The sequence below is a fragment of the Nannospalax galili genome, unplaced genomic scaffold, assembly GCF_000622305.1.
Source record: "Nannospalax galili isolate Female #2095 unplaced genomic scaffold, S.galili_v1.0 scaffold137, whole genome shotgun sequence".
Taxonomy (NCBI): domain Eukaryota; kingdom Metazoa; phylum Chordata; class Mammalia; order Rodentia; family Spalacidae; genus Nannospalax; species Nannospalax galili.
Genome location: NW_008340203.1, coordinates 1848047 through 1871010, shown reverse-complemented (window position 1 = coordinate 1871010; position 22964 = coordinate 1848047). Strand labels below are relative to the sequence as shown.

Here is a 22964-nt window from a genome sequence, read left to right as displayed (position 1 = left end):
TTTGGGAGTCAGGGGCGAAGCGGGTCATTTGGCCTGCCCCTCATCCACCTAGGCCCACCAGTTTCCACTCACACAAGCTTTAGATGTTTTGTCCCAAGTGGCTGCACTCAGCCATGGCGCCCAGCTGCCTCAACCACTTCCGGGGAGGTGAGAACATTGTGTGCCTGGTTTCACCTGGGCTCCCCTTGTTAAACTGGTTCCATCTTAGTGAAGTTAGAGATCAAATTTCACCTGTCCATCCCCAAACTATCTCTCCCAGTCCCAAACCTGCTTCCAGTCCCTCTTCATAGGGCAAGGGAGAAGTAGAAGGCAGTCATCTTCAAAACATTCCCTTCATGCCAACAGCAGGCATAATCCTTTAAGTTCTCACAATCACATCAGGTAAGAATCATTAGCCCCGATTTATTTATTTATTTTAATGATATAATTCGTGCACAATTCTTTTAAAGATATTTTAAATTTTTTATTTTATTTATTTATTTATTTTGGTCTTTTCGAGACAGGGTCTCCCTGTAGCCCCAGCTGGCCTAGAACTATGTAGACCAGGCTGGCCTTGAACTCACAGAGATCCGCCTGCCTCTGCCTCTTGAGCGCTGGTATTAAAGGCAGGCGCCACCATGCCCGGCTTTATTTTTATTTTATATGTATGAGTGTTTTGCCTGCATGCATCTAAGTGCACTATGTACATGCATATAATGCCTGTGGAGGCCAGAAGAGTGTCAGGTCCCCTGGAACTGGAGTTATAGATGGTTGTTAGCCACCATTGTGGGTGCTGGGAACTGAACCCAGGTTCTTTACAAGAGCCAGTGCTCTTTTTTTTTTTGGTCTCTTTGAGACAGGGTCTCCCAGTAGCCTCAGCTGTCCTGGAACTATGTGGACCAGGCTGGCCTTGAATTCACAGAGATCCACCTGCCTCTGCCTCCCAAGTGCTGCGACTAAAGGCATGCGCCATCACGCCTGGCTAAGAGCCAGTGCTCTTAATCACTGAGCCATCTCTCCAGCCCTTATTAGCCCCATTTTACAGACGAGGAGCATGAAGCTTGGAAAAGCTGTCACGCAGTTCTACCTGGTACACTCCAAAGCCCCTTTCACTCAGCCCCATTGTGCTCAGAAACAGAGTTCCATACCGTTCCCTATGAAAACTGAGGCAAAAGATAAGCATTAGTGGCAAACATTAGCAATAGAGATTCAAGCTTCACCATCATCTACTCTCCATCCACAAAACAAAATCCTTGTAATCTCATGCTGGATCTCTGACGGCTGGGGATACCTCAAAATATCTCAGGTCCAGGGGCCAGAGAGATGACTCAGGGGTTATAAAGGTGCTTGCCGCCAAACCTGACAACCTAAGTTCAATCTTCGGGACCCCTGATGGAAAACGAGAACTGACTCCCCCAAGTTGCCTGCTGACCTCCACACGTGCAATAATTTTTTAGAAAGAGAAGTATCCCAACTCCAGCAGGCGGCATTATCAACCAGACACCAGTCCCAGCGTGGGCCGCTCGGGGGAAACCCGTGGGGTGGAGCCAGCAAGGCAGCCACGGAACCACGCGCAGGGGCGTGGCCACCCTAGGAGAAAGGGTGTGGCCACCATCAAACCCCGCCTCACCCCTTCAAGCTTCACTTCCCTGTGGGCGTGTCTCCGAGTCTCTCCCCAGGCGACACGCGTGGGCCGCTCCCCTCCGGGAGGAGGGCGGCAGAGGAGAGGTGCTGTGTCTCTGGCGGCCCCTCCCGGTGCGGAGCCACGTGGTGGGCGCGGGCCGAGCCCTCCGGGAAGAACCTGACCCTTGGGGAGGTGGGGGGGCGGTTCCTGCGGCGGCGCGGAGAAGCTCGGAGCTACGGGGGTTCAGAGCAGAGAGGCTGAGGCGGCTAGAGGGAGGGGAGCAGGCAGGCGGGCGCATGGGGCGCCCCGGCCCCGCCGGCAGCGCGCCCCCTCCAACCCGGCCGAGTTGAATGAACGCAGCCCGCGCAACGCCTCGAACCCACACCCGAGGCCATGCCGGTCATGAAGGGGTTGTTGGCCCCGCAAAACACCTTTCTGGACACCATCGCCACCCGCTTTGACGGCACGCGTGAGTGGAGCGGGGGCTGGGGCCAAGTGTCCTTGGGGTAGGGTAGGCGTCTTGGATGTGGTGAGATCGGGAGAGAATGGGATGGAGGGCGCAGGAACTCCTGGACTAGAGCCGTGGCAAAGGAGCAGGATGCGGAACCCCCTGAGAGAAGAGGGGCAAGAACCAAGAGAGCGGGGCGCTGGGTGGAGGGCAAGGGTAAGGGGGTGTGACTCGAGGCAGGAGAGGCTCTTTGTGCCACAAGACGGAAGAGGGGCCTTGGGAAGTCACCTACTCCAGGGCAGAGTTGTGCTGGCAGCGTGTATGGAGGTATGTGAGACCACACGGAGGTGGGACCAAGTGGCCTCACGCCTCCAGCTGCCCCTGTCCCAGAGGAAAAAAGAGATCAGACTTTGGCAGATCAGACTTCAGCAGGACCTCGCTTGGATGAAGGTCACGCGCCCCCAACTCTTAAAATGTCTGTGAGTGAGCTGGATGAGGCAGGAGGAGGGCAAGTCCTTGAGACAGAAGGAACTCTGCTCGCCCACCTGAGTGCGGTTCTCGAGTTCAGCACCTTGGACAGCCGCACAGCTCCTTCCCGGCCTCATCTCCCGCCTCCCTCTCCCAACTCTGGAATCCCTAAGACCTCCCTTTGTCCCTCTCCGGAACCCTGGCGGGCATTAAGGTGGTAGGTAGGGGAGCGGTAGCCGAGGGCGGAAACCGAGCCGCCAGGGCCCTCCCCGCTTGTTTCCATAGCGCCAATCACCGAGGCAACGGGCCCTGGGATGGAAGAAGTAGGCTGCGCCCAGGGCCCAGTACATCCCAGGCACCCTCAAGTGTTCCCATCAGCCACCCTAACCCCTGACAGTCACCTTTCCTAGGGTCCTGGGACTGGTTGTGTCTCAGACCCCATCAACTGAGCCTGTCCCTTGATGCCTCCCCCCTGACTCCCTAGCCATTTATCCATTGAAACCAGAGGGAGCCAGCTCAGGTCCTGATGCTGGGGGTGGCTGCAGCTCCCACTTCAACGCCCTCTCATTGACTTTGAGCACTAGGGACAGATCCCCTGAAACTAGCTAAAGAAATGTCCAAAAGTGGCCATTTCCTGGAAGGCAGGATTAAGAACTCTTCTTACCACTGTCTTTCCCTCACATGAAGCATGCTTGTGAGTTTGGACATTTTCTGCCTCTTGGTTTCTTAACAATAAGAATGTGATGTCATTAGAATCTTTGTTTTCCTTGTTATAATAGGATGGCAAGATGCGTGTCCAAAACTGAATGTGGCTAGGGAATGGGGGAGCTTTTTTCCCTTCCAAGAGTAGTATTTACCAAGTGTTAGGAATTGTGCTCCCCAAATTACCAGATGATGCAACTCCCAACATCCATGTGGGGAAGATACATGTTGTCTCACTTGGTAGATAAGGAAGCTGAGGCACAGGAGCCATAGTTAACCATCCCAGGGTCACAGTGGCACAGTGAGTGTTGGAGCCCATGCCCTTACCATGCTATACTGCCTTCTGCAGTCACTACTTTCCAGTCCAAAGACAGGAGCATGGACCATGTGACCTGAGGACCTTTCTCAGCTCTAGGCCACTCTTGGATTCTTGCCCCTTTGCTCTGCTTCTTGTGTTCATTTCAGAATATCCCAAACCAGGAATCAAGAACCACCTGGGAAACTTCTAGCTCTCTGACCTCTGGCCAAGACTTGGGGAAACTCTTGTTCATCTGGAAGTTAGCTCCCCTCCTGGCCTGGATCTGACCTTGACCTCTCCCTCCTGTAGACAGCAACTTCCTTCTGGCCAACGCACAGGGCCCACGGGGTTTTCCCATTGTCTACTGCTCTGACGGCTTCTGTGAGCTCACAGGCTACGGCCGCACAGAGGTCATGCAGAAAACCTGCAGCTGCCGGTTCCTCTATGGCCCAGAGACCAATGAGCCAGCCCTGCAACGGCTGCAGAAAGCCCTGGAGGGTCACCAGGAACACCGTGCTGAAATTTGCTTCTATCGGAAGGATGGTGAGGAGCCTGGCCTGACTTGCCATCTTCCCAAACCCCAGGCCTCATCTAGAGTTTGCTGGGCACAGTAGCAACTTGGGGGTTTATCCTCGTACTGCCACAAGCTGCTTACAGGAGAGAGTTCATCCCTAACCCTTTCTGAAGGAAATGAAGGAAGCAGCTGACTAATCTCTGAGATTCCTTCCAATTCTAAACTTTTATTAAAGCCTTTAATTATGTCTAACAACCAAGGAGAGCAGAGGAAAGGCATGTGCAAGGCTGCTTACACCCCTTTCTCCACACCCACAGGCTCAGCCTTTTGGTGTCTCCTGGACATGATGCCCATCAAGAATGAGATGGGAGAGGTTGTGCTGTTCCTCTTTTCCTTCAAGGACATCACTCAGAGTGGAGGCCCAGGACTTGGCTCAGGAGTCCGTGGGGACAGTAATCATGGTAACTATGAATCTGGTTCACAAAGACTGCTCCCCACCCAGCCTCATAGGATGCACCCCAACTGATTTCTACCTCCATTTTTTTTCCCAATAGAAAACTCCCTTGGGAGGAGGGGAACTAGCTCAAAACTTCGGTCCACCCGGAGGCAGAGCCGGACTGTCCTACACCGATTGACTGGCCACTTTGGTCGCCGGGGCCAAGGAAGCATGAAGACCAATAATGTGAGTTTCTCTCCTGTCCGACATCTCCAAGTCCTCCAGGCCTAATTTCCCTGCTACCTTCTCCCTGTTTCCCTGTCTGTTCGACTCCCTCTGTTGACTTGTTCCTCTGTCCACCCATATATTGCCCTCTGCTCCACTCCATACCTCCCCATCCCTCCTCCATCCCTATCTCCCTTTCTTCTGTAGGCAACTGACATTACTCTGGTGATACCATGAGGGTGGGGCTCTAGCAGCAATCATATCACCTCCCCCTGAGTGTTTGTTTATATCACAAGAAATAAAACTACAAATTGCATGTAGTCCATGCCGGGCGTGGTGGCACATGCCTTTAATCCCAGTACTTGGGAGGCAGAGGTGGGCTGATCTCTGTGAGTTCAAGGCCAGCCTGGTCTACATTGCTGTGGTCCTAAGCTCCTGTTGTGAACCTAGCATCCTACCCTATGTGTTACCTCTTAGGATCCTGGCAAAGCCAAGGAATGGAGTCTCCCACTCTCTTGTGTTAGGGCTGCAGGACCTGGGGAGCAATGCTAGCCTCCTCCGCTCTGGGGTGCATTAGCCCCTCACTATGTCCCTAGAACTCAGAAGGAACTGCTGAAAGAAGTTATGACCCTTTGGGCTAGGACATATGCCTGACTGCCATCATCTCTTTGAGTGGGTGAGAGTCATCCATGTAAATGCTACCGATCAAGCATAATTTAGCTGAGTGGCAGAGTGCTTGCCTACCAAGTGCAGAGCCCTGGGTTTGGTCCCCAGAAACGAGAGAGAGAGAGAGAGAGAGAGAGAGAGAGAGAGAGAGAGGAGGAAGGGGAGGAGGAGGAGGAGGAGAAAAGGAAGGAAGGAAGGAAGGAAGGAAGGAAGAGGGAATGAGGAAGGAAGAAAGGAAAGAAGGATCATTAGAAGCTCAGAGCCTGGGCAATATCTTGGCATAGGGAAGAAGTGTCAGGCCCCAACCTGAGAATCGCCCCCCCCCATACTTCCATCCCCTTTCTGGATACCCTTGCAATGCCCCTTTCCCCCTCTTCCATATCCCCCACCTCTCCCTTCCCCCAGTCTCAACTTTTCTTTCCCCCAAGTATCCCCAACCACCACCCCTCTCCCTTTAGAACGTGTTTGAGCCAAAGCCATCAGTGCCTGAGTACAAGGTGGCCTCCGTGGGGGGGTCCCGCTGCCTCCTCCTCCACTACAGCGTCCCCAAGGCTGTCTGGGATGGCCTCATCCTCCTCGCCACGTTCTACGTTGCAGTCACCGTCCCCTACAACGTCTGCTTCTCGGGTGATGATGATACCCCCATCAGTTCCCGACACACCCTTGTCAGCGACATCGCTGTGGAAATGCTCTTCATTTTGGGTCAGACCCTCTGCCTCACCTACCCTGGAGGGTGGGTTACAGGGACCTACTCAGGCAAGCCTCCCTCCATCCTGGACCCGCAGGACCCAGACCCATCCCTTTGTGGGTCTTTAAGTCCCGTCATCCCCTGCCACATGTAGCCTTCAGCTTTGTGGCCTCTCCTCCCTATAAAACAACCCAGCATTCTCCATTCCCACCTCCTTCTCCATTCAGGGTCTTCCATGCTCACCCCCAGCTTGCTCATTCATTGTCTCTCTGGCCTGAGAGGCTATGGTCCCTAGTAACAGCCTCTTATATTCCTCAGATATCATCCTGAACTTCCGCACAACCTATGTGTCCCAGTCGGGCCAGGTAATCTCTGCTCCTCGTTCCATTGGCCTCCACTATCTGGCCACCTGGTTCTTCGTGGATCTTATTGCTGCTTTGCCCTTTGACCTGCTGTATGTATTCAACATCACTGTGGTGAGTAACTTCCTATCCCACCATGCATCCTAGCGTCTGAACTCCAGCACAGCATCTCCCATTAGAGGAGAAATCCCAAACCCAGTTCCCATCAATTCATACATAGATAGCTATCTCTCTGAGCCCTGCTATGGACACAGCCTTGAGCCAAGCACTGGGAAGGAACCCAGAGGGGCTGTACTCTTAGAGAGCTCAGCCCACAATCTTTGAGGGAAGCTAAGACAAATGTAAAGCTAACTATGGCTACCAAGGCAGCGTTGGTTTGATGCCAGATGAGTGGTACTTGTCACATTTTATTTAACAAACAACTGATGAGCATTTAGCTGTCTGCAAAGCACTATGTGGGTCTGGTCACTGTGGGGGAAAAGACAAAGAACTGACCCTCAAAGCCCCCTCAGCCTGATAATAATAGGAGCAGAACTATTGTGGGGAGGACATCAGACATAGACTTGCCAAATGGGAATGGGAGAGGGAGGCCTGGTACTGCTGCATGGAGTCTAGATTGGCCCTGAAGATCTGGGCTGGAACATGAGCATGTGCAAAAACATCCTGAAATCAGGCCAGTATCTGGAGGCAGAAGCATCCCAGTTGGGCAGAGGCTGAGGTAGACTGGGAAGGAAGTGTTCCTGAGGGAGGTAGGAACAGAACTAGATCTCACCGTGAGCAGGATTTGGCTAGCAAGAGATGAAGGGCTAGAGCAGTTACAGAGACCACAGTAAATCAAGCCAGGGAGGCAGAGGCTGAGTGGTGGATTTGAAAGTAGAGCATACTCTAACTTGTGTCTTCACTCGTGTGGTCAGTATGAAGCCAGATACTAGGCCATCTCTAGTCCAGGGTGAGGCAGTCCTGCCCTGTGTCCCCAGGGCCCCTTGCCATTGGGTATGTGGGGAGAGGTGGAGAGCAATTTCCCTATGTGCTCTCCCTGCTGCACTTAGTTATAGCAGGAAACCACCTACACATAGCCGGATTTAACTAGCCGCCAACGGGCTGTGGGCCCCTTCTCCTGGCTGTGCACACGTGTGTGCATGCTCCAACACGTGTGTGCGTGTGTGGTGTGTGTGTGTGCGTGTATGTGTGTGTGTGTAAGTCTGCCTTGAGGCTCTGGCCACTCAGAGCAGGCCTGTGGTCGTATTTCTGTGCCCACCATGAAGTGTCAGTCTGGCAGACATCTGTGCTTACGGGAGAGAGTTATGCTGCAGACAGCTACCAGCCTCTCTCAGGCAGTCCCCTTTCCTCTGGTACCTTTCAGAGTACTTTACAGTTCAGCCCTGTACTTTCACACACATCATCATGTGGAATCAACCCTTCAGGGAAGGCTCTTATATCCTTTTGTAGAGGTTGACATAGAGGCTCAATTAGAACCAGGTCTCCAGATTCTTAGTCTAGCATTCTTGCTCACACACCACTTGGTTCTCAGGTAACCAGGGTTTCCAAGTGAATGGCTTAGGGAAGATGAGGAGCAACAATGGAGACCTGAGAGAGCTAGAACAGAAACAGAAGAGTAGGGACTGATAGAGTTGTAGACTTGGAGGAACCATGCCAGTGGCATTCTGGTCAAAGGACAATGAGAAGAGGGTCCTCAAGTTGGGGGGGGCACAGAAGCAAGTGACTTAGGGGAGCCTTTAAGGACTCCAGTTTGGAGCCAGGTGTTCTGGTGTCGGAGGCAGATGTGTTTAGTCTTGGAGAGGGTCCCCGTGGGGGAACAAGGGCTGCCTCCTTTTTCAGCTCCTTCATTTAATATTAGCAATATATGACGTGGTTCTGGAGCAGTGTAGGGCATGCTCCTGAAGGCCCCTGAAAGGGAAAATCCCCAGAGCCTGCAGCCCTACCTGCCAAGCTGCCCCCATGTAGAAATAAGCCCTCCACCTACTCCTTGTGTCCCAGATTAGAAGGCCTAATTGAAATATCAATAATTATGATGAAAACAGCAGATTCGGAGATGACTAAGTGGAGTGGCAGAAAACTTGTCTAGTGTGCATGAGGTCCTGGATTTGATCTCTGCATCCATTTTCCCATAGCAGTAATATTTAGTAACTGTTGAGGGTCCTGGCTAGACCCATTGGCTCCTTCAATCTCTAGCTCAGTCCAGGTGCCTTCCTAATTGTCCTTCTCATCTGCAGCTGATTACAAGGGGAATTGTCCCTAACCTTCTGTAGGCTTCAGGCTCCTTGACTGTCCCTGCTCCATTTCATTTCTCCATGTCAACTGTCAACAATGTTTGGATGTTCCTAGGACAGAAGAGCCCTGAGCAGGGGTCTTCAAGAGACCATTCTGTCTATCCCTCTGCTCTGACCAGGGTTTGCTTCTGCATCATCCCATGGTGCTAAGAGGCCACTTAGACCCAAATGGACTTTGATACCAGTCACCTTGGACTTTAGTCACAGCTCCATTATTTCCTTGGCCTGTGACCTTAAGCAAGTCACAAGCTTCTGTGAACAAATTGGGAACCATAGTGATAATTGAACCAAAAAAGACATGAGGGGTTTTTGTTTGGTTTGGGTTTTTTTTTGTTTATTATTATTTTTTTAACTTTATGTGTATGAGTGTATTGCTTGCATGTACAATAAGTGCATCTGTGATGTCCTCGGAGGTCAGAAGAGGGAGTTGGATCCCCTGGAACTGGAGTTAGGACAGTTGTTAGTTGCCGTGTGGGTGCTGGGAATTGAACTCCGGTCCTCTGCAAGAGCAGTCAGTGCTCTTAACCGCTGAGCCATCTCTCCAGCCCCCAGTTTGATTTGGTTTTAATGAGGATTTTAAATGCTTGAGACAGTGGCTGGCATAGCACTAAGGAAGTCCTCGGTGGCTAGGTTAGCTTTATTGCTCTCTCCTGATGCATTTCTCTCTCAGGACAGCAGTGATTGCTTGCAGTTTCTCCTGGCTCCAGGGGGTGTCTGGAGGGGAAGGACCTGGGAGGGGACGGGGCTATGTGAGGGCTCTGAGGAGGTGTGCCTGCTAACAGCCTCCCCCACTGCCCTCCTGCAGACCTCTCTGGTGCACCTGCTGAAGACAGTGCGGCTGCTGCGCTTGCTGCGGCTGCTGCAGAAGCTAGAGCGGTACTCGCAGTGCAGCGCAGTGGTGCTCACACTGCTCATGTCCATCTTTGCGCTTCTTGCCCACTGGATGGCCTGCATCTGGTATGTCATCGGGCGCCGGGAGATGGAGGCCAATGACCCGCTGCTCTGGGACATTGGTGAGCCACCAGCCCCAGACTTTGACTTACCACTTCTCCACCTATCCCACCCCCAAACTGATGCCTCTCTACCAGGACACACAATTCCCCATGCCACAATCTTCTAGTCATCCAACAAACATGCCTGGAGCTTCTGAATCAAGTGTGGAAACACTGGTTTAAAGACAAGGGCCCTGCCTAGAGGGAACCTGCCAGCCTTCCAGGAGTGCAAGACCAGTGAAAGGAGCTCAAAGCTCTATGGAAACACATTGATGGATGTGGATGCTGTGGATTGAGGAAGCAGCAAGTTTAAAGCTCAGAAAGAACTCAGTCTATCCTCTCTATGTCCTTATAAATTCCTCCTTATCCACTATTAATGGGGCCACTGGCTAGGAGGCAGCCCCAGGCCTTCGATGTCCCCTTGGAAGACAGATGAGGTCCTGGGCACTGTACCTGCCTCTCCTTCAGCCCACACCTGACCCACCATTTGGATCAGGTGCTTCCTCTTCATCTCCTTTGCCTTTTCCTATCGATCCCACTTCCCTCTCACCCTGACTCCTACACTGGATTCCACTGATCTCCTTCTCATTCTCACTCCACCCACCCTCCTGTTGCAACCAAATTAACCTCCTAAGAATCAGCACTGATCTGCCACCCTTTTGCCTGGGCTATTTCACTGGCTCCCAGCTGCCTTCAAACTGAAGCCCATGGTTGGTATCCGTGTGTCCCAGGCAGGCCTGCACCCTCTGTCTCCATCATTCCTCTTCTTCCTGGGCTATCTGTGCTACAACTGCTCTGGTTGTGTTCCTGGACCTAGGAGCCTACTTTCTCACTCTCCACCTTAAACATGTTTTCCTCCCTTGGCACCTCCCTCTGTTTGCTCTACTCTTCTAGGTGATTTTTCTGTTCTTTGAGCCTCAACAAAAATGCCTAAATGTCCTAAAAGAACCATGTCCCCAGGATCCAGGTCCCCAGGAACCCCCTTAAGTACCACTGGGCTGGTTTCCTCTGACCTGCTCCTATTCCTAACACACCCTCTGCTTTAGTACCTTGCTTCCCATCTGTAATGATTTATTTTCCCTTTGACACTGTCAGTTTCCCCATGGTAGAGAGGGTACTGGTTGGGTCATCTCAGTCCACCCCGAAGCACACAAAAATTAGGGAATTGAAGGGGCCCCTGCATAGTCAGCAGTCTAGGGAGCCGGTAGCCTTGGACTGCAACCGTAGCCAGTTCATCCTGTCCAGGTTCAGGGACAGGCTGCTCAGAACATTTCCTTTCCTGTCCGGTCCCCGCCCCCGCACCGCACCGCATCCCCCCTTACCCTCCCCATCCTGTGTAAATAACTTATCCAAGGTCAAGCACAAACAGTGCGGGGCAACATGGTTCTCCTGCGCTTGTGTGGCTGCAACTCCTTCCTTTCCTCCATACCACAGGTTGGTTGCACGAACTGGGCAAGAGACTGGAGGTACCCTATGTTAATGGCTCCGCTGGCGGCCCATCTCGTCGCAGCGCCTACATCGCTGCGCTCTACTTCACACTAAGCAGCCTCACCAGTGTGGGCTTTGGCAACGTGTGTGCCAACACTGATGCTGAGAAGATCTTCTCCATCTGCACGATGCTCATCGGTGGTGAGGCCAGACCCTCTGTGCCCAAGGGGCCCTGTGAAGCCCATCGCGGGCACAGGGAAACTGAGGACCAGGGAGGGCAAGGTGTTCATTCTTTGTCCACCACTGTGCTCATATATAGGGTGATCTTTTTCAAGGGGATGGGAAACCCGGTTCATGGCTTAATGAGGGGATGGTTCAGAGAGGAGCATGGGTTTGCACCCTCTGTGAATTGCCTATTTCCCCTGCTTCCCAACACCAAGTGGGCACACAGAAACGGGCTATCTCTCCTGTGCCTCCCCCAAACCTCTGAGGCCCATCCCAAGCAGGGTGACTATGGGAACACAGGGAGGTGGTGGAGAGGTGGTCACTGCTGATGCCCCATGGATGCCACCTCTGTAGCGCTGATGCACGCTGTGGTATTCGGGAATGTGACTGCCATCATCCAGCGCATGTACTCCCGCCGCTCACTCTACCACAGCCGCATGAAGGACCTCAAGGACTTCATCCGAGTTCATCGCCTGCCCCGCCCACTCAAGCAGCGCATGCTCGAGTACTTCCAGACCACATGGGCAGTCAACAGTGGCATAGATGCTAACGAGGTAATGCTTACTAGGAGCTGTCACTGAAGGGCAGTGCAATGGAGAAGGACTGACCACCTCTCCAGGACTGGAACAGAGGCAGCCCTAGGGAGGCCCCAGGCTCTTAGCAAGGACATGCACCCAGCCAGATCTAAACCCTTTTCTTTTGGGCTTGAACATAGAAGTTGAAAGAAAGCGGAATGTGTGAGTCAGGAGTCAGGTGGACACCTTGTCTTCTCTGGGCCTCAGTTTCTCTCTCATGCTAGGTTTTACTGTCTTCCCCGTTCCTTGGTGTGTGCCAAGCCACCTGGGAGCATTAGCTCTGAACGAATGCCATTCTCTATTCATTCCCCATGTCCTGAGCATGGTGGAGGGTGGGGACAGCTTAGAGATGATGACACTCATCCCCTGCTCTCAGGGAGACACCCCAGAATGGTGAGAGAGGTGGGCAGGTAGGCAGAGAAGCATGTAAGGGACAGGATCATACAGGAGGGATATGCAGTAGGGCCTGCATTGTTTGGGCCAGAGGAGTCAAGGAAGGTGGCAGAGAAAGGGGACATCAGCCTGCCTCAGGAAGGCCATTACAGCAAAAAGAGCAATAGGAGCTTAAGTCCGGAAGTGTGGTAAAAGAACGGAGTGAGTGAGTTCAAGGAACTGAAAGTGGTTGAGTGAGCCTTGAAGGAAAGGGTGAAGGCTGGCAAGGGGAAGTGCCAGAGTTGGGGCTGGGGTGGCTGCAGGCCCAGAGAGTGGATAGTCCTAAATTTGCATTTTTAACCTGCCAGATCTCTAGGCTGGGTTGTGGCATAGGGAAGAGGAGGAAGTGGGGTATTTGCTGGGGAAGGAGCCACAGGACCAGGCAATCTCCTGCTGGCTGCAGGAGATCAGTGCACAGTGATTCCTGTGTCTGATGCATAAGTGTCTGAGTTGGAGTCAAGGGGTGGTAAAGGCAACTTAGGAGGAAGACTGGGCTTATGAATGAAGGTGAGAGTGTGGGGCTGGGCCATTAGGAGTGTAGGGTGCCTATGGGAGACCCAGATGGAGGTCACTCACCAGGTAGTTGCAAATACATGTATGGACAGCATCAGGGCCTTGGGGCATGAGTAATGGAGAAGTCAGGGCCTAGTTGCCATGATACAGGGAAAGTGTGGAAAGTGGGAAGTGAGTCAAGGGGATGGGCTATGCAAGAAGTCTGGGAGGAAATGAAGAAATACCAGAAAGGAGGGAGGAGAATCGGGAGGGAGGCCTTCTCAGGGGCCCAGGCTGAATAACAGGGAGAGGTCAACACGTGAGAGTGGCCAAGGGCCTCCATGATATGACAGAAATGTGGAAATAAAGTTTCCTAGGAAGACATCAGTAACATTCAAGATGTACATGAGCCTGCTTTATACAGATGTACTCCCCCCGCATGAAGGACCTCAAGGACTTCATCCGAGGTCTACTGAAGTGCAGAGAGAGGAAACAGATGGCCTAAGTCCTCAGGAACTTAAGAGCAGATTCCTAGTTTCCTAACTCTCAATTGAAGTCTGACCCACCAAGGATTGTCTTGGCCATACGGAGTTGAGCAGCCAGAACATCTGTGAGTGCCCAGTGTGTGCACCCAGGTACAGGAGCCAGAAAGAAGACTTGGTTTCTGCCTATAAGTTAGCTTTGGAGATCAGCATGACAAACAGAATTAACGTTAGACATAGAAGTCTTCCTTAAGGTCTGGAATGGGTGATTTTAAAGTTGGTACTCTTATGTTGGGGACAGCCCAACATATTTGTTGACTCCATTAGTGATTGCAGGGGGATGGCCAGAATGACTTATGCCCCTTATGCAGTTACTGCGTGACTTCCCAGACGAACTGAGAGCTGACATTGCTATGCACCTGAATCGGGAGATCCTGCAGCTGCCGTTGTTTGGAGTGGCAAGCAGGGGCTGTCTTCGGGCTCTCTCTCTACACATCAAGACCTCATTTTGTGCTCCAGGGGAGTACCTGTTGCGCCGTGGGGATGCCCTGCAGGCACACTACTATGTGTGCTCTGGCTCGCTTGAAGTGCTTCGAGACAACATGGTGCTGGCTATCCTGGGTGAGAACCCTGCCATCACACACTGCCATATCCCCAGACCTTCCCCAGAGACCTTGGGAATATCCCTAATGAGTACCTAGGGTACCAGCTGAGGTGTACTCTTTCTTGGTTCCTTCACCCACAACTGTCCCCCTTTGGCCATTCCCCCAAACTCTCCCCTAACTTCTTGGCCACCCCTTAATCCATCAGCCCTTAACCAGTGTCTTTGTTTAAGTTAATTGATCCTTTTCCATAGTATCATTTGTATCATTTGAACTTGATCTATTGTATCAAGTTCATTGACACTTCCCCAATGATCCTAAAATACATTGACCTTTACTCTTTTTTTATTTTTTTTAAATTTTGGTGTTTTTGAGACAGGGTCTCCCTGTAGCCCCAGCTGGATGGAATTCATTATGTAGACCAGGCTGGTCTAGAACTCACAGAGATCCACCTGCCTCTGCCTCCCAAGTGCTAGGATTAAAGGTGTGTGCCACCATGCCTGGCCTCGGATTTGTTTGGTTTTTGTTTTGCTTTCTTGAGACAGGATCTAGCAATTGACCTTTGCTCTTTAACTGACCCCTCTGGCTGTTCTTTATTGAGCATCCAATTCCATCAGTCATTTCCAGTGCTGCTGACATCCTGCATCAAATGTCTGCCAGCTTCATCAGTCATTCTCCATTGGTCTTTTCCAAGTTCCATTGGTTGTCTCTACCAATGCCCTTGATGAACTCATCTTCAACCATTCATAAGCATGCTAACCATCTCTCACATCCATTGACTACCTCCCACTCACATCCATTGTTCCCTTCATCCCAGCTGATTGTCCCCTTCCTTTACATAGGGAAGGGGGACTTGATTGGGGCAGACATCCCTGAAGTGGGGCAGGAGCCTAGGTCAGGGGCAGGCCCCAGCTGCGTGCTGAAGACCAGCGCTGATGTGAAAGCCCTGACATACTGTGGCCTGCAGCAGCTGAGCAGCCAAGGGCTGGCTGAGGTTCTGCGGCTCTATCCGGAGTATGGGGCTGCCTTCCAGGCTGGCCTGCCCCGGGACCTCACCTTCAACCTGCGCCAGGGCTCTGAAAACAATGTATGTAGACACTGCATGGCTATTATCCATCCCCAATAAGGTACCTTCCTTCAAAGCAGAACACTCCCAACCCTAGAGAGTTGTTTGCATCTCCCTTTGCCCTGAAGACACCAGCTCTAATTCCAACCACTCCTCTGTTGCTTTGTGTGTGCTTGATATCTTCCAACTCCACTGCCCATGGGCCTCACTCTGCCCCTGCACTGTCTCTCACCATCCACTGTTGCTGAATACCTTAGCCTCCTCCTAGCTTGGAAACAACCCCCTCCTTTAAAATCCCTTTCTGGACTGACAGCCTCCCTGAAGCTTCCTCTTTCCACTGCTGCCCCAGTGTTTCCCACTTTGTTTGAAGGCTGGGCAGTCTCCACCTTAGGCCTTTGTCTTTTGCTACTTTGGGGGCTCACTTTTTCTTTTTGGATTCTTCTGAGTTGGAGCTGGTGGCATCTGGCTCATGTGTGAAAAGGTCACATGTCCTCAGCACCTTAAGCTTCTAAGTGGGGCAAGGAGGGGCAGCACTAGGAGAATTGGGGGGTGCTGAGAGTCAGCTTGAATCCTGCTTTGTCTCCACAGGGCTTCAGCCGTTTTTCCCGCTCTCCACACCTCTCCCAGGTAATACCTCTTCTGGGGTGGGGTGAGGTTGCTTTGGGAGGGGAGCACCTTTCCTTGGCCCCTCTGCTACAGGGAATATGAAACAGCATGTGGTATTGAAGGCTATGTCCCAGTGAAGGGCCCACTGTCCTACAACATCAGCTGTTCCCTCTTTGCACAGCCACGCTCTGACAGTCTTGGCTCCTCCTCAGACAAGACTCTGCCATCCATCACAGAGGTCGAGGGTGGCACAGAGCCTGGGGCTGGTCCCAGGCCCCGCCGGCCCCTCCTGCTGCCTAACCTCAGTCCAGCAAGGCCTCGGGGCTCCCTGGTCAGCCTTTTGGGCGAGGAGCTGCCCCCATTCTCAGCCCTTGTCTCCTCTCCTTCCCTGTCTCCATCTCCTTCCCCTGCCCTGGCTGGCAGGGGCCTGAGTCCCTCCCCGCACGCCCCCCCCAGGTGCTCTGCTGCCTGGAAGCCCCCCCAGCTCCTCATTCCCCCACTGGGAACCTTTGGACCTCCGGACCTCAGTCCCCGGTGAGATGCCAGCCTTCCCTGCCTTTCCCATATCCCTGCTGGCTTCCAGAACCTTCTTTGGATACCATCCCCAGTGTTCCAACCAGTGCTCTTTCCTTCGGCTGCCCCATTTGCCAACCCTACCTTTCCAACCACAGCTTGCAATCCTATTCCGCTTTTACCACTGCTCTTCCCCAGTTCCTTGCCTCTGCTGCCCACCTTCATCCTCTGCCTGCTCTGTTCTGGCCCTGCACCATCCCCATGGTGCTGATGAGCACTGCCCTACCCCCAGGATTGTAGATGGTATTGAAGACTCCAGCAGCACAGCTGAGGCCCCTACATTCAGATTTAGCAGGAGGCCAGAGCCCCCCAGACCTCGCTCACAGGCTCCCCCTGCAGGTAAGGGCCAGTGGTGACTCCAATTCATAGTCACTCATCCATCCATATATCTCCCATCTACCCCTCTATCCATCCATCCACCTACCCATTCACCTGTCTCTCCGTTCATTCATCCATCCATCCATCCACCCATTCACTCATCTACCTATCAGCCCATCCATTCATATTTGTCCACCTATCCATTTATTCATCCATCCATCTACCTATCCATTCATCTACCCATCAGCCCGTCCATTCATCTTTTGTTCACCTATCCATTCATCCATCTGCCCCATCAATCCATCTATCCACCCACGTATCGTGTATCTACCCATTCACCCACCATCCACCCCACAAATCCATCTGTCCACTCACCACTCATCCATCCACCCACCTACCCATTCATTCACCCAGCTATCTGTTCTCTACCAATCCACCCAAATATCCATCCACCCATCCATCCATCTGCCCCTATTCATCAATCTATTCATGTTTCTACCCATCTACCCACCTATTCATTCATCTACCCACCCACCCATTCATCCATCCATCTACCCATCCATCCATGGCCCTGTGTTCTAGGTACCATGCTGGAAACAGACAGTTAAAATAGACCTGGCCAACACTGTTGGAGAGTTCCCTTCCTAGTGTGGAGAGCACCTATGTACACTGATAAACAATTCTAGAACCATGTTCTAAGTACAACAGAGACAACAAAACTGTGGAGGGAGAGGAGGGGGTACTTGAGTTACTTCTGAAAGGGAGAACAGTGGGCCAGTGAGATGGCTCAGTGGGTAAAGGAGCTGTTGCCAAGCTTGACAACCTGAGTTCTATCCCCAGGACCCACATGGTGCAAGGGGAGACTGACTTTCAAAAGTTGTCCTCTGACCTCCATACACATGCACTGTGGTGCACGCACATGCACACATACACACACATCCATAAAATGAATGAATAAATGAATGAATAATTAAATAGGTAAATAAAATAAAATGTAGTTAAAAGGGGGAGAGTAGGACTTTGACCAATAAAGCAGAACAGCTGCCAAGCACTATAAAAGCAGAGATTGGTGTTCAAATACCAGAGAAGCTCTGTGCCTAGAGCTGGGGATGGGTGTGGACATGGAGGAAGAGCAGAGGCTAGGGGAGTTACAGGGCAGCGAAGCCAGCCTTCAGGGCTAGATTTTCCATCTCTCTGACCCCTGAGATTTCTCTTGCTTGTTCCCTGCCTGTCCGGCAACAGAGGAGGGGTCAGCCTGAGCTGCAGACCCAGGTACTCATGCACCATAAACTCACCTGCATCCCTTCACTCCGTTCTGCCTGCAGGCCCTAGGCCCAGTCAGGAACTGGCCACAGAGGCAGCAGAGGAGGTAAAGGAAAAAGTCTGCAAGCTGAACCAGGAGGTGAGTTGGGGTTGGCTCCCCTCCAGCCCTGGAGAATATTGTCTTGGTCTGAGACATGCCTGATCTGATAGGAAGAGCATGTCAGGTTCTACAGGCAGAGTCCTGTGTTTCAGTAGTCACACTAGCTAGATGACCTTGGGCATGTTCCACAACCTGCTGAACTTCCATTTCCTCACCTAAAAGCAAGAAAAAATAGTATGCCTTCTCAGAACTGTGGGGATGGGCCAAGAATCTATATATGCCTGATCCAGTCCCTGGTTCTCTGAGATCTCAAGTACTCACTAACAGCCCTCCCCCAAACCCTATCCCACTCACCCCTTGCCCCCCTTCCCCCTAAACTGGTTCTCCATTAACAGCCTGGGAAGAGAACTCTTCTCCACCCCCACCCCACCCCCCTTCCCCTAGAAGATTGTTTCCTGCTTTTGACTATCCCACCAAGTCCAATCCTCAAGCAGGAAGCTGAAAGGCTTTTAGGCCTAGGGGGGACCTGTGCCCAGATGGCTGAATCCTGGTCAGGGAGAGCCCAGATTCTACATGCTTAGGTATTCTTTCTTCCCCCAAGGGCTCTCAGCTCTGTTACTACATAGCAAGCCTCAGGGAGTCATCTAACAGCAGGCAGCCCAGAGGGGTGGTACCCAGGGCAGGATGGGGCCTGAGCCAGCCCCTGTTACTCAAGGTTAAAAGGGAGAACTGCTCACTGCCTCAGGCTTCCCTCATTTCCAGGCCAGTGGTTCCCATACCAGAGTTTGTAGCAGAACCACCTGTTAAAAAATGCAGATTCCTGGGCCTCACCCTTTTGGAATGTCTGGGGTGGGGCCAAGAAATCTGTATTTTGACAAGTTTCTCAATGGAGTCTACACACTCTGAAGTTTGAAAAACAATCACTAAGACGCTTGAGCTCATATGATGGGCTGACAATAGAACCATGATTGTCTCTTGGAGCACATTTTTCTGTATCTTATAAAAGGGAGGGAGGCGGGGAAGCCAAGTGTAGTGGCTCATGCCTGTAATCCCAGCACTTGGAAGATAGAGGCAGAAGGATCAGGAGTTCAAGACCCTCCTTGGCTACAAATCAAGTTTGAGGGCAGCTGGAGCTACAAGAGACTGTCTTAAAAGGCCTAAAGGGAGTCCTGGTGGTGGCACACGACTTTAATCCCAACACTCGACTTTAATCCAAGCACTTGGGAGGCAGAGGCAGGCAGATCTCTGGGAGTTCAAGGCTAGTCTGATATATGTAGCAAGTTCCAGGCCAGCTGGGGCTACAGAGAGACACTGTCTCAAAAAAAAAAAAAAAAAAAAAAAAAAAAAAAAAAAAAAAAGGCTAAAGGGATGATAGCATTGTGGAGATAGCTGGTAAAGTGCCTGTTCTACAAGCATGAGGACTTGATCTCCAGCACCCACATAAAACCCAGGTATAGTAGTGCAGGTCTATAACTCTAGTGCTGGGGAAGGGGCTCGGGCAGAGATAGGCTGATAAGCCAGTCTAGCCAATTAGTGAGCTCCATGTTCAGTGAGAGACCCTGTCTCAAAAAATAAGGTAGAGAGTCTGTTTGTAAAGACTCAGGCTCACAACCAAAACATCAAAAAATAAGGTGGAGTGTAATGGAGGAATAACTCACAATGTCAACCTCTGGCACCTGCACACAGGTACAAACACATACACACACACACACACACACACACACACACACACACAAAATGCATACACACCTGCATGTACACAAAATAAAGTGGAGGGAGTTAGACAGTAATGTCTACAGCTGCAAATCCTTTTTGGTATAGCCCCTGCCCTGCCTTCTTCCCAGGTGGTTGTGAGTAGACAGTGGTTGAAGAATTTTGTAAACTGGAGTGTATGTGTGGAGGAGGGGGCAGGGAGTGGGCGGAGAGTGAGCCTAGTTACTGTTATGTATGGCATCTGTGAGAGTATTTGATATGTTTTCAACAGATATCCCATCTTAACCAGGAAGTGTCTCAGCTGAGCCGGGAACTGCGGCAAGTGATGAGCCTCCTACAGGCCAGGCTGGGTTTCCCAGGCCACTCATCAGACTCAACTTGGCCCTCAGACCCTCCTTGTTCCCAGCAGAAGCCACCATGCAGCTCTTCTCCTGTGTCTGGACCACCACCTGGTCTTCAGGATACCACATTTGCTGTGGTTCACTGTCCAGCCAGTGTGGGGACAGTGGAGTTAGGGGCCACCCCCTTGGACCTGAGGCCTTCCATGCTGGCACACTATCCCTCAGAGCCTGACCCTCTGGGACCCTCCCCAGTGTCTGGGGCTTCTCCTGCAACCCCAAGCCTCATAAGGCACAGCTTCCAGTCTGGGTCAGACACATTCCACTGACCCCGGCCCTGGGGCCCAGGCCTGTCTGGAGTGGGCATGTCTGCCTGCCATCCAGGGAGGAACTGGGCCCCTTGGCCTCTTGCCTTGGGGTCAGCAGCCACCAGCTGGTCTGGTTGACTCTGGATTCTCTGGACTTTTTAACAAAGAGTGGCCACCTCTAAACCTGTTCCATTTTCCAAACCATCCCCTATGCCCCTCCTCAGTGAGGGGAGCCACCTGAGGCCCTGGAATCCAGCAGGCATGAAATGGACCGTGTGCAGAAGAAAGGTCCGACTTTCCCATCAGGACTTGAAAGCAGGTAGAGACTGGGAAGCAGAAGGATGGGCAAGGACAAAGATCGAGCCTGAGAAGTCAAGGCTGGAGCAAGACCAGGCAGGCTCTTGGTATCTACAGCAAGAGGGATAGACTACAGGACTCTGTTCTAGACATAGCTTGGTGATACTGTGGAGCTCTTCTGTCCCAGCTTCTGGGTCCTCTTAAGGACCCTCAGAGTTTGAGATTCTGGTTGGCATTTGAGAAACCCAGGACATCTTGGGCCTCCTACCAACAGTCCAAACTGGAGGGGCTCACCTCACCCCTAAGCACATACAGAAAAATTGCTGGTCCCAAATGTGTATTCTTTGGCTCTCAGAACCAAATATTCAAATATTCAAAATATGAATTTATTGCCAACATCAGCTTTAAGATAGAATCACAAAATATTCAGTATTCCAACTCCCCCCGCCCTAAAAAAAATGTCTGGCTACCAGGAACCACAGACATCTGGCAAAAATAGTAATCACCTGGTCTTGAGTAGCTGTTATTAAGAAATAGTCCCCATTTCTTCACAGCCTCCTATCTTGAGTTTTTTAATCACCTCCTGATGCCCAGTTAGCGTCTCTCATTGGAATTCTTTGTATGGTCTCTATTATTTCTTTTTTTTCTCTTTTTTTTTTTGTTGAGGTTTGTTTTGTGCCCCACCCCATTTCTTCACAGCCTCCTATCTTGAGTTTTTTAATCACCTCCTGATGCCCAGTTAGCGTCTCTCATTGGAATTCTTTGTATGGTCTCTATTATTTCTTTTTTTTCTCTTTTTTTTTTTGTCTTTTTGAGACAGGGTCTCCCTGTAGCCCCAGCTGTCCTGGAACTCACTATGTAGACCAGGCTGGCCTTGAACTCCACCTGCCTCTGCCTCCCGAGTGCTGAGATTAAAGGCATGAGCCTCCACACCCAGCCTGATCTCTGTATTATTTCAATCTGCACCCTCTGCTTTGGAGTGGGCTCCAAGTCCCTGGGTCCTTTGGGTATCGGGGGTGGGGCGATAATGTCTGTTTCTATTCAGAGACTTGAACTTATTAACATCTCTGTTTCTGTCTCTGCAGGATGTCACTCAAGGTGGTCTTTTCTGCTGCCAGCAGCTCAACACATTCCCAACATCATCCCTATACTGCTCCCACCTGCAGACCTCAGCCAACTCTGTTCTTACGTCCAACATGGTCTCAACTCAGGGCCTGGACATCTCAAAAATCCGCCCAGGTTTCCCACCCAACATCCTGTGCTCACTTTTGGATAGGAAATAAATTCTTATATTTTTGTAGGTGTTGGCTCTGGCTGTTTCTGGGGGTTGGTCTGAGAACCCCAGGGCTTTGGAAGAGTCAAACCAGCAGACACTCCCCACCATACCCCAGGGCCCTGTTGCTGTCTCTAGGAAGGGCAAAGGCGCCAGCCAATCCACTTGGCATCATATTCACGCCACTAGAGTCCCCAGGGATAAAGGAGAAACTTTAACGAGTCGCTAAGGGCCTGTTACAATTCTTCTTTTCCACCACCTAGTTATAGCCATAAATACACAGCATGTGGGAGAGACAGGTCAGGCCAACCTCCAGCCTTAGAAAGATGGGCCCAGATCTGCCCACTCTCTGAATAAGGAAATATTAGGGCTAAGTATTTGGTGTTGGGCTAGGTATAGGGTGTTATAGTGGGTAGGTAGGTAGAGAGAGAGGAGCTTGTCACCTCTCCAGAACTTGCTAGGTCACACTTCCAAGCCCTCTCCACTCTCTGTTTCCATTTCTCTGATGATCTGTGTGGGGAGTGGGGGTATAGATGTAAGAAACTGGCACCCTGGTGATGGGATGAGATTAAAAGTGGGCACAGCGCTGTGGCAGGTTGTCCCAGACAGGTCCTTTTCTCTAGCTCAGGTTTTCAAGGATATGAATGATGTTGCCCCATACTGTAGGTACAATGACCACATTGTTTCTGGGATGGGCTTTGATTCTATATGGTTTTTGAGTAGTGTCTCTGGGGAGAGAGATGCACAGAAGAGGTACTGGCCAGTGTTGGGGGTAGGGGGTTGAAAAGAAGCAGAAATGGTGCAGAAATGGTCCAAATCCACATTGAGGGAGTTGGAACAAACAGAAATAGTACTGACCCATATGGGGTGGGGGAGTGGTTTTAGTCTGCAGGGATGGGTGGAGAGTGCCCAGGGAGAGGTTGTCACCAAGGAGAAATGCTAGCTCTGGTTTGGGGGGGCGGGGCGCTGGTGTGTTTGGGAGCTGAACCTAGGAAGGAAGGGTTATAGCAGGACAGCAGAAATTCTTTTTTAAAATCACATTTATGTATTTATTTCGGGAGGAGGGTGTTTGTGTGTGAGTGGCACACATGGTACACACATATCAGTCAGAAGACAATATGCAGGCGTCAGTTCTCGCTTTCTACTATATGAGTCCTGGGGATCGAACTCAGGTTGTCAG

At 51.5% G+C, this 22964-nt stretch overlaps 1 protein-coding gene across 1 annotated transcript; it reads left to right on the top strand.

The window, feature by feature from the left end:
• Nucleotides 1-1816: 1816 nt before the first annotated feature.
• On the top strand, nucleotides 1817-21769 carry Kcnh4 (potassium voltage-gated channel subfamily H member 4). Its single transcript, XM_008835288.1, has 17 exons — nucleotides 1817-2072; nucleotides 3829-4062; nucleotides 4351-4494; nucleotides 4588-4715; nucleotides 5819-6062; nucleotides 6367-6524; nucleotides 9507-9714; nucleotides 11128-11322; nucleotides 11701-11900; nucleotides 13699-13948; nucleotides 14772-15016; nucleotides 15584-15622; nucleotides 15783-16135; nucleotides 16407-16513; nucleotides 17818-17894; nucleotides 19840-20533; nucleotides 21597-21769. The coding sequence occupies exons 1-16, from the start codon at nucleotides 1997-1999 to the stop codon at nucleotides 20233-20235; spliced, it is 3054 nt and encodes a 1017-aa protein (XP_008833510.1). The 5' UTR covers nucleotides 1817-1996; the 3' UTR covers nucleotides 20236-20533; nucleotides 21597-21769.
• The last annotated feature ends 1195 nt before the right edge of the window (nucleotides 21770-22964 follow it).